The sequence below is a fragment of the Gracilinanus agilis genome, chromosome 4 (genome assembly GCF_016433145.1).
Source record: "Gracilinanus agilis isolate LMUSP501 chromosome 4, AgileGrace, whole genome shotgun sequence".
NCBI classification, from domain to species: domain Eukaryota; kingdom Metazoa; phylum Chordata; class Mammalia; order Didelphimorphia; family Didelphidae; genus Gracilinanus; species Gracilinanus agilis.
In genome coordinates this window covers 136899117-136910048 of record NC_058133.1, presented here as the reverse complement: position 1 = coordinate 136910048, position 10932 = coordinate 136899117, and the positions used below count along the sequence as shown (strand labels likewise).

The following is a 10932-nucleotide window of genomic DNA, read 5'->3' as shown; positions in this document are numbered from 1 at the left end:
AAGCTTGCAATCCATGTCTCCCATTCCTGAAAGAGCTTCAATCAGCCCAGAATTCTTACTTGACCAAAAATTTGAGTAGTTCTTCATATCTTTCTTTCACTCTCATCTTCCCTCAGTGTTATCTCCTAAATTTTCTCTGTAACCTGAATATTAAAGATCTCAGTCCCTGGTGTGGGTAGCCTCTTTACTGACTCCTTGCTTAGAGGCTATCTTCCCATATCAAGGAGTTCTGATCATCAAGATTTTTGGTTCTGGTTAGGAAGCTGCCTAGCTCCTAGTTGTTGTAGAACCCCAATAAAAATAACTGGAAATCACGTTGGGGGTTTTTCTATTCGGTTTTATGACTCCCTTGCTCTTTCTCTTACTCAGCAATGTTTACATTAAATTGTAATCTGAATCCAATCTTTTAAAGCTTAAATTAAGTAAAAGAGGAATTATGTGTAAAATCTAAAAGAGAAGAGGTAGGACATATAATAACAGAATCTCAGAATTAAAAGGAAATTGAAAGGCCATCCAGTCCAGCCTACACTTAAAACAAATATGCCTTTTAACATGTTCCTAATTAGCATTCATCCAGCCTTTACTTGAACACCATAAGTGAAGAAGGGAACCCAGTACCTAACAAAGCAACTATTCCACTTTGGAATAACCCTAAATGTTAAGAACTTTTTACTGAATGAAGCTAATTCATCTCTCTTTAATTTCCATTGAGTGCCCCAATTTTTATTCTTTTGAGACTAAACTGAACAAGACTAATCCCTCTTCCAAGGAATGAAAGTCTTTCAAATATTTAGAATAGTCATCATCTCCCCCCATTCTCATTTTCTCTAAATTAATTTTTTTTTCAGACATTCCTTGTGCAGTAAGATTTCCAGTCCAGTAGTAGCTTGAGCTTAAAGTCCACTAAAAGCTCTAGGTTTGTTCAGTTTCTCCACATAAAGTTTGGCTATACCTTTGTGACTTTATACTTACACAGTTTTTTAAAAACATTTCTCTTCTATCTTAGAATTGATGCCTAGTAACCATTCCAAATGGGAAGAGTGGCAAGGACTAAGCAATTGAAGTTAAGTGACTTGCCCAGGATCACACATAGCTAGGAAGTATCTGAAGTCACATTTGAGCCCAGGGCCACCTCTCTCTAGGCATGGCTCTCTATCCACTGAGCCACCTAGATGACCTTTGACTTTTGAAAAATGTAGGAATTTACATTCTTATTCATTCAGCAGACACTTAGATATTTATTAAGTATGTTTTTATTATTTTATTATTACTGTATGTTGAGCACTGTTGTTTGTGCTGGAAATAACTCCAAGTTTAGATTATTTATTTCTTGTCTTCATGGAGCTTAGTAGTCTATATTACATTCATCTTCATTAACTCGGCCCACAGTTCCTGTCATTTTTAGGGGATGGGGTAGGGGCTAACCTATCTGGTCATCCAGCTTGTTAACGATCCCTCCCAGCTACATTGTCATCTAAAGATCTGATAAACAGGCTATCCATAACTTCATTTAAATCATTAATAAAAATAATGAGCAGCACAGAGCCAAGGAGAGATCCTAGGGACTTAACTAGAGGAATTCTCTCTAGGCTGGCATCATTATTAATCAGGACTTTTCCTCACCCATTTAGTTGAAAGGCAAGCAGAAGGAGCTCTTCTTTTGTTGATCTTAACTATTGTATTTCATGTAAGTGGCAGTTAAATTAACTGGAAAAGTATTTGCATGTATAATTCACCTTATAAGATTAGGTATTTTATGAAATTCTTCAATCCATTTCATTGAAGATTTATCAACCATGTGATTGGGGCTTCTAATGATAGGTCTCTGTCGTCTCTGTCCTCATTTTGTATGGCAGTATCTATTTGCAGTGCTATCTTTTGCATGCACATCCCCCTGCCCTCAAAAACAATTTTTTTTTTGACTAGGTCAAAATACCGACAGGGAGATTTTGGAAGAATTCATTCCATTTCTCTTCCTGCCTATGAAAAAGAGATTCCATGTGTTTCATATTGTGTAAGATTATCTAATGATATTTTTTCATTTAATGACAAGAACTTCAAGAACTTAAAATTCTGCTAGCTTGTTATCCCTGTTGATGAAGTCTCACTGAACTGATTTTTCCCTTCACATGAGTAATTTGCACACTATTTTAGGGTCATCTTCACAAAATGGTAGTGCATTAAGGAGGGAATTCTCAGGAGGAAGCTACGGGACAAAACGGCAACCTATGACCTCTCCCTCAGATGGTTCATTGTCTTCTGGAGGTATGGACCAAGGAAGTGATGTGCCAGCAAGGGACTATGACCGAGAGGTGAGTGTGACACCAGCTAAAGGCTATGGATGGAGATTTGAGGATCCAAGAATAATGGGATCTGGTATTAGTGACTCATAAATGTACTTTAGAGTTAAATGACCAGTCTGATGAGGTTTGAATTTCAGAAGAAATGTTATGCATAGTGGAGAAGTAGAAAAACTGAGTTTACTTAAGTAATTCTATCTTCATTCTTACCCTGTGGGCAATGAGATCGATAACTTGGATGGCAAACTAGAATTTTAGAGAACAAGGAGCTTTTCAGGGTGTACCTGCTGAGTCATTAGTCTAGCTTATGTGGAAGGAACCCACATTTCTAAATGCTTCTTCCATAATTACCTGCATTTAAAGGAGGGATTCTTCTTAATTCTCATTTTACACACACACACACACACACACAAAGATGCCTTTAGAGATTAATGACAGCGAAAAAGTAAACAAAATTAGTTTAATTATCAAAGCTTTGTGGGGGAGGGGGTCTTTGTGGTAACTTGTGCTTTTCCCAACCTATATGGAAAGAGCATTGAATTTGAAGTCAGAAAAAATGTGGGTTTCCTGGCATTGCCAGTTAAGAGCTTTGTGTCCTTCAAAGCCTTAGTTTCCTCATTCTTAAAGTGGAGATAAAAAACTCACAGTGCTACTGGGAGGCTCAAATGACAAAATGTAAAGTACTTTGTAAACCATAATGCTCTATATAAATGTCAGCTGTTACTCTTGCTCACCAATAATGTCCTAATTTTTGGGGCTGCAGGACTCTGATTCTCCGAGGCATTCTACAGCTTCCAACAGCTCCAACCTCAGCAGCCCTCCCAGCCCCATTTCTCCTCACAAGACCAAGAGCCTCTCTCTGGAGAGCACTGACCACGTGAGTTGGGACACATGAACTGCTTCAGCATTCAGATCAGACATCACAACGGCTTTTTAATCCCACGGCTTCCCTTCACTCACCCTATTCTCTTGCTTTCATCTCTTCCCCTCACTCCTGCCTGAAAATTATCTGGGGGTTGGTATCAGAAGGGAGATGGGAATAGGGAAGAAAGAAAAGGTTCACCTTCTCCGATATGATTCAAAGGTGAATTTTGCCCCCCAGACTTAACAACAGCAGCAAAAAGGGACAAACTTTTGTCAGATATCTGCCACGGATTTCTATTTGTATTGATTTCATTTCATACAGTTATAGCTGCTTTCATTATCTTTCACTCCCTCCAAAAAAAAGTAGTAGAAATAGACCAGATAACTAAAAATGAATAAGATTAAAATGAGCACTAGAGTTTCATATTGTAAGATAGCACAGTGAACCCCTAACTTTGTGGGGAGAATCAGTACATCAGAGAGCATCATGAAGCTTTCATTCAGCCACCACAATTGAATGTTAACCTGATTGTTACCAGTGAATCCTTATTAATTAAAACAATGCATATTTTACTACAATACAGAGTTTAAATACACAGATTTAAGAGTTAAATACTGATTGTATATATTAAGAGAGAAGCATCATGTATTCAGTAAAAGATGGATGCATATTTAAGAGAAAGAGATCCTTTAATTTAAAAGAATTGTGTTGTTTCCATATGTTTTCATGATAAATAATTTTAAACATTGAAAAGACCTGTTGATGTTTGTTGAGAGAGACCTAGAAAAAGCAACATTCCCTTTGGAAGATGCTGTTGAGCACAGATTATCAGAAGAGCAGTTTCATTTCTCTTGTCATCAGAGGCACGTCTTTCCTATTTTTTGTAGTAGAATTAAAGCCATAGTCTTCATTTTAAAGATTACTCTTCCTAACTCTTACAAATAAATGAAGAGATAAGATTTCTTCCCGCCCTCTCAGCAACTCTATCCCAAAGCCTATGGGCAGAATTATATTTTCCAAAGGGGTAAGTCTCCCTAAGGAACAAAAAGTGCTTTTCTTTTTCTTTTCCCTAATTGGCCTGAAAACAGTTTACCAAAAAGCTAAAACCTCAGTCAGCCAAATGAGTGCGTTATGAGCAGCCTTGACCAAATATTTTTTTAGTTTCACCTGAGGATAATATTTTAAAGATTTGACCCAAAGTACATTCAAGTTTAGGCAGCCCACAATTGTCAGTTCTGCCAAAATTCCTTTTTTTCCTGCTCAGTTGGATTGGTTATTTGCTCCTCTGCTCTTGGGGGGCACCACAGGAAAGTGAACCAAGAATAGACAAGACTCCATTTTCTCACAGTCCAGGTTAATCTGGAGGTCTTGTACTTTTGTCATAAGATGGAGGTCTCAAGCCGTTCCCCATGAAATAACTCCAATAAGAAGGGAGGGAGGAAATGCTAGTGAAGATAAAGAGAATTCAGTCTCTTGGATTCCCCTCCTCAAGCTTCACTAAAAATGAGAAATCTACAAAATTTGCTTTCCTCCCAAGGACCCTCACCAATTTTCAGCTGTGCTTTCCTGCATTATAAATTTAGATCCCAGCATTTGTGCTGTATTATCAATAACTGACAACCATCCATTCAGTGTCAATTTTTATTAGTCTGTCCAAGCTTATACCACTCTGAAGAAAAACTTGCAGTGCTTTTTAAAGGGAGAGGGATTGGCCTGGGGTTATTTTATAGATATACAAATAGGAGGATTAAAGGAAAATTGCAGTTATGCTGAAGTATGTCCCTGTTATATATTATTGTATTTTATTTTCTGATGGACACATTTGTTCCAAAGTACTAGTCACACCCCAATTATTTTGCATCTGGAAAAATATATGAAGTTTTTGCATTTTAAGAGTCATTTAAGATACTATATATATACATATATATGTGCATATATACATATATATATAGATATAGTTTGGCTTGTTCACAAATTGGTACCTTGTGTTTCATTATCATTTGAATCCACCATTTTCCTAAATGTGGCATTTAACATTAGAAATGATAGAAAACCAACAAGTGTTTTAGTGACCTTGCCCAATTCTCCTCTTCATCACTAGTATGTTATAAGAAAGACAAAGCAGACAGATAGACAGAAGCTCCCAGAGAGCACCTTATTTTCAGTCTTGTCTGTTATTCTACTTGAGCTCTTCTTGGGGTTTTCCCTTTTCTAAGGATGTCTCAGATCACGCCAGCAAACTCTGGTGCTTGGCTAGCTTTGTGGCCCCAGACCACTTACAGACAGGACCATTGCTAGGCCAAAAGGTGAACCTGCAGAAGTTTTGGGCTTCATTTCAAACTGATCACAACCTCAGACCTTCCAGAAAAGAAGGAGCAATGAACAAGATGAACCCCAGAGCCTATGCAGAGAGCTCCAACTCATGGCATACCTTATTTGTCCCCTGCCCGGGCTCTCAGTTTAGTATAGTCTCCTAATTATTCTTTTTAATGAAGAGCTGATTGTAATAGGGTAATTTCCATAGTAAATTGATTGCAATGCCCCCCAAAAAAGGGCATTTTTGGCAAAGAAAAAAGCACTTTTTTTCAGTTGATATACAGTGATATTTATACTGGTTCCATATTTTACATTGTCACACCACCATCAAATGCATAGCATAATGAATCCAGAATCTCCTGAGCCGGTATCCATCCCAAAATCCCCTAGAGAATTTCTGGAAAAAGGATCCAAAGAAAGAAAAAGAAACTTGTTAACCATTAGAGTTCAGCAGCACGTGATTGGAAAGATGCTTCCCATCTCTTCTTAGAACTGCACAGAAAATCTTTTATTCGTTGTGGGTGGTTTGGGTACATGTAGAAGGAATGCATTTCTCATTTTCGATCAGCAGGAAAGTTATGTCTTAAAGGGATTTTGCTCAGCATCTATCTCTGGGGGTCTGGAGCTGTGGAGCTCTGGTTCTAGTGCTGGAGGCAACTACACAGCTCAAGCTACAGACCGACCCTTGAATCTTGAGTAATTTCATCATGTGCTTTTGATGTACTCAGTATATTACAATTTTTGCCAAAACTGAAAACCTCAGATGTTGCTAAAGTAAGTTGCATTTGTCTAATATTTTGAAATCTGTCTGTTGCCAGTGATTTGGGCACTTTACTTTGGAGCATAGCTTTGGAGTCATAAATGATAACTACTGTCTTTTGTCCATTTGGCTTCCCCCAAAATTCCCTGTTCCCAAGCTTGAGCAGTGGAGCTCGAAATCTCTGATCTTCTCACACACACCTCAAAGCCCCTGAATCGGAAACAGTTTTAACAAGTCTGTCCCCATTCTCTTGTGGCCTTTCAGCCTCCCCCTGCCTTGCTTGTGTTCACAAACATATCTTATCACTTTCTGACTGTACGTTACTAAACTGTGTATCTGAGAAAGAGATCTTGAGCCTGATGGAGCCGTGACTGATTGAACTTGGGTATTGCCCGTGAAGTGACAGGGGCGACGAGAGTAACCTTCCCTGACTCCAGCAGCAAAAGCACAGCGTGTGTTTGGATAACATCCCTTGTGTCCGTGCTCCAGATGGGGAAGCGAGATGTTGGCAAATCAGGGCCGCTTGAAGTTTCATGTCTAGAAACTTCTGATAGGCCAGACTTTATAAGTGGCCATGGTGGCCAAATACATGGGAGGAAATCGGGCATTTCTCTCAGTCCTTTCTGTTCCTCCTCTCACCCCACCTCCCATTTCGGTCTTCCATGAGGATATAAAGAAATAAGTGTTTGACATTTCATTTCACTCATTTTAAAACAACATTCCTTGTTGTGACTTCAGCAACTTAATCCAGGCCAAAGTTCTTAGAATAATCCTGCTTGATGAGATGATGGAGGGGTGGAACATACTTCATATAGTTCAGTGGGCCCAGGAACTCCCAAACAACATAGCTGCCATAGCCGTTTTGTTTTTTATTTCTCTGGCATTCTGTGAGGGAATCTGTGACTCTTCTCTTCCTTTCCATCCACATTTGAAAATACAAAACAAAGAAACCTTCTATTATATGTAAGAATCAGCCTCGGTTATGGGGAAGAATTTGATAAAGACACAAACCATTCTTGGTATTTCAGTGGGGAAAAAATGACCTGCCTTTTTTATGTCTGACAGTTTCATATCATTTATTTTTAAAAAAATATTTTTAGGGTTTTTTTTCATTGTAATATTATTGTACAGTTTTGCATGACCTAGATGTAATCACTTTTTTTGTTTAGAATATAAAAGCTGACAAGTCTGTGTGGAGGGGGAAAAGATAATTGCTTTGGCCTCTTATCATATTTTATTTTATTTTGTTTGGATTGATGCCCTTGATGTTGTAGGGGACTTTGTAAGAGATTCTCTGCTACCAAACAATGATGTGGATTCTTTTGCACAGAAATATTTAAGGTGGGACAGTCCGAAATGTAATGAATGACTTCCTCACCAATATTTTATGTTGGTGACACACTTAATATTAACCTGACTTTGATGTATTGCAATAAAACAGGGAACTGTTAGAAATGTGGGTGTTTTGTCTTTTTTCCTTCATTTAAAAAAGACTAATAGAGAAAGGAAAAGGGACAGATCTTTTCATGTTATCTGATCATCCTTTTAGCTGGTGCTGCAGTGATTAGAGTGTGGAACCTGGAATCAGAAAGACCTAAGTTCAAATCTAGCCTCAAACACTAGCTGTAGGACTTCAGACAAGTCATTTCACCCTTTTTTTTTTCAATTTCCTCAACTATAAAGTAGGAATGACAACTACCCCCACCCCCCAGGGTTATTGTGAATATTGAAGAAGGTAATAATTGTAAAGCCCTTCCTATAATGCCTACAGGGCACATAGTAAGTGCTATATAAATGCTAACTATTATTATTATCCTATTGTTATGAATGAAATCATTATTTCATATTTTCATACTATGTTTTAAAATTTATACCAGGATACAGTCTTATCTTTCCTGTCACACAATATTGTGTGAACCTAAATTTGAGAGAGAACCAAAAAATACTGCTAATTACAGAAAAAGGTTTATGATTCACCTATAAGAAGCCATCTAAGGTGGTCTAGAACTGTATTTCTGTTATATACAAATGGCTAGTTTACTTTCAGATATGTCAGATCTTTTGAATATGAAGCACTGTGCTTGGGGCAGCGTCCCTGAAGATTGCCCTGATCCAGGCAGTTGTGCCTTGTGTTTCCTAAAGAAGTAAGACAGGAAATTTTCTCCTTTTTATTTTCCTTCTTTCTAATCTTAATTTACTGCTGACTCTATAGTTTCTTTACAGATTTGGGAAATAAATGGGGTGTGGAGAGACCTTTCCTTAGACTTCAGCCCCAGACCCCTACCCACCATCCACAGATTGGGGTCATCATTGCCAACAGCAAACCCAGCTCTTCTAAGAGCAATGTTGGCCATTAAAATGCAACGGCTTCCCCGGCTTGTAAAGGGATTCCAGAAAACAGGTAATGGTCAACATCTGGGGTTAACTGCATCTAATTTACTTCAGAAGAGAGCTCCTAAGTAGAAATAGGAACCTTCATCTTTCCTCAGTCCTGGAGATACATTTCACACTGGACCCAAGTCTCAAAAACAATATTTTCTTTAGAGGAAACAGAAAAGTTTTCCACCTCAATGCCTCTTTTATGCTTCCCATAATCCAGATAATTAAGTAGATCATTACTCATTCAGGAAATAAACTCAGTGTTTAGAAATGCTGCTTTTTAAGTAAGAGTTAGTTTAACAAAGACAGGTTTCTAAGTAGGTTTCAATTTTTCTGAAACCCCCACCCCCACCCCATTCGCCTTCTTTACCTGAAATTTCTATTGGTTCACAGATTTTAAATTGCTTTAGGAGTTTTCTTCCTTGATATGAGAACTTGTGGTGGCTAAGAATGTGACCTGCTCTGCTTTAATCTGATGACTAAACAGTGTGCAGAACATCACGATATTGTCTGGAAAAGTTCCTCAGACCAGCTTTCTTCCTTTAAATTCAAGTTTCCAGAGGAAGTATGACAAAATGGATAAGACTCTGAACTCAGAGTCATGAAGATCTGCACTCAGACACTTGCTAGCTGTGTGACAGTGGACAAAATCCCTTCGCTCCTCTGTGCCTCAGTGTCTTCATCTGTAAGATGGAATTTGATTCCATGGCCTCTAAGATTCTTTATAGCTCTAAATCTCAGATCTTATGATCTAGAAATAAGAAGGAATGTATAAGGCATTAGGCCAAATGCTAGGGATGCAAAGATTTTGAAAAACAACCCAAGAGAGTTCTCTGACCTTCAGAAGCTCTCAAAGTTACAAGGTAAGGAGTGGTATGAGACAATAGACAATTATTTATACTATGAAGCTCAAGATTAAAAGTATAGCTACATCTTTATAAGAAATAGGAAGCAGGGCAGCTTGATGGCTCAGTGGATTGAGAGTTGGGCCCAGAGACAAAAGGTCCTGGCTTTAAATCTGGCCTCAGATACTTCTTATCTGTGTGACCCTGGGCAAGTCACTTAACCCCCATTGCCTAGTCTTCACCACTCTTCTGCCTTGGAACCAATACACAGTATTGATTCTAAGATGGAAGGTAAGGGTTTTTTGTTTTTGTTTTCTTAAAGAAGAAATAGGAGGAAGAAAGCATCCAGTGCTTTATCCAGTATGTCATTCAGATTCCCCAAATTTACAACTGGAATATCAGGAAAGGCTTTCTGGAAGAGATAGCACCTGAACTGGGCATTGGAAGAACAGAAAGGTTTCATTTGACAGATGTGTGAAAAAGAATTCATCTCCAGCATAGAAAATGAACTGGGCATGGTAGAGGGCTGAAAGAGATTCCAGAACAGGAAATACTCTAGTTTTACTAGAACATTGAGTCTTGACTCCAAAAGAAAGTAGAGTGAAATGAGGCTGGAAAGGTAAATTAAAATGAGATTACAGCTTCTCTGAAATCCTTAAGTATCTTTGAAGGAAATCCAATAACAAGAAGGAATTCTCCTCTGCTATGCCAAAGAGATTGTATTTTTCCCTCTAAGCCAGGGGTCGGCAACCTTTTTGGCTGTGAGAGCCATAAATGCCACATTTTTTTAAAATATAATTTCGTGAGAGCCGTACAGTGCTCACAGTGCCACTCCTGTAACAGCGCCTGAAAAAAAAATTGACTTTATGGCTCCTGCAGAAAGAGCCATTTCTGGCCTTCAAAAGAGCCAGATATGGCTCGAGAGCCATACGTTGCCGACCCCTGCTCTAGGGTAATGGCATGGCCATGCATTTAGGGAGATTATTTTGGTAGGTACATGAACAGAGAGAAAAGAAACTTGAAGTATGGAAAGCTGTCGAGATTTCTGATAATCTAGACATTCAGTAAAATGTAAGAGATGGTATAGAGGTAAAATTGACTGCTACTACAGACATCTTCCTGTCTGTCATTGGAGGGAAACCTTTTATTCTCAAAGATTATGCCAGGAGAGTGAAAGTTCTGACAGGTCCATCTAAGACAGAAAAACTTTATTGTCCCTATTTTCAGCTTACCTAAGTTTTAACCAGCTTGGATGCTACTACAGCAACTTTCAAAGACCATCCATTAAATTATGTAAGAATTGCAAATCTCGTCAGTGGAGAGAATATCCACACTGATGAAATTACAGATCTTTGAAATAAAAAAAAAAAAAAGCAATCTGGAATATGGGTATGGGTAGAGGAGAGAGACAGAGAGAGAGAGAGAGAGAGAGAGAGAGAGAGAGAGAGAGAGAGAGAGAGAGAGAGA

The 10932-nt window shown here is 38.4% G+C and overlaps 1 protein-coding gene across 1 annotated transcript in view; it reads left to right on the top strand.

Annotated features, from left to right (window-relative positions):
* Positions 1-2160: 2160 nt before the first annotated feature.
* Positions 2161-10932, top strand: part of LOC123247972 (serine/threonine-protein kinase MRCK alpha-like) — a 16220-nt gene continuing 7448 nt past the window's right edge. Inside the window, exons 1-2 of the mRNA XM_044677093.1 lie at positions 2161-2312; positions 3064-3177. Of these exons, the coding sequence (XP_044533028.1) occupies positions 2229-2312; positions 3064-3177 (198 nt within the window). The 5' untranslated portion in view covers positions 2161-2228. The remainder of the gene's footprint in view (positions 2313-3063; positions 3178-10932) is intronic.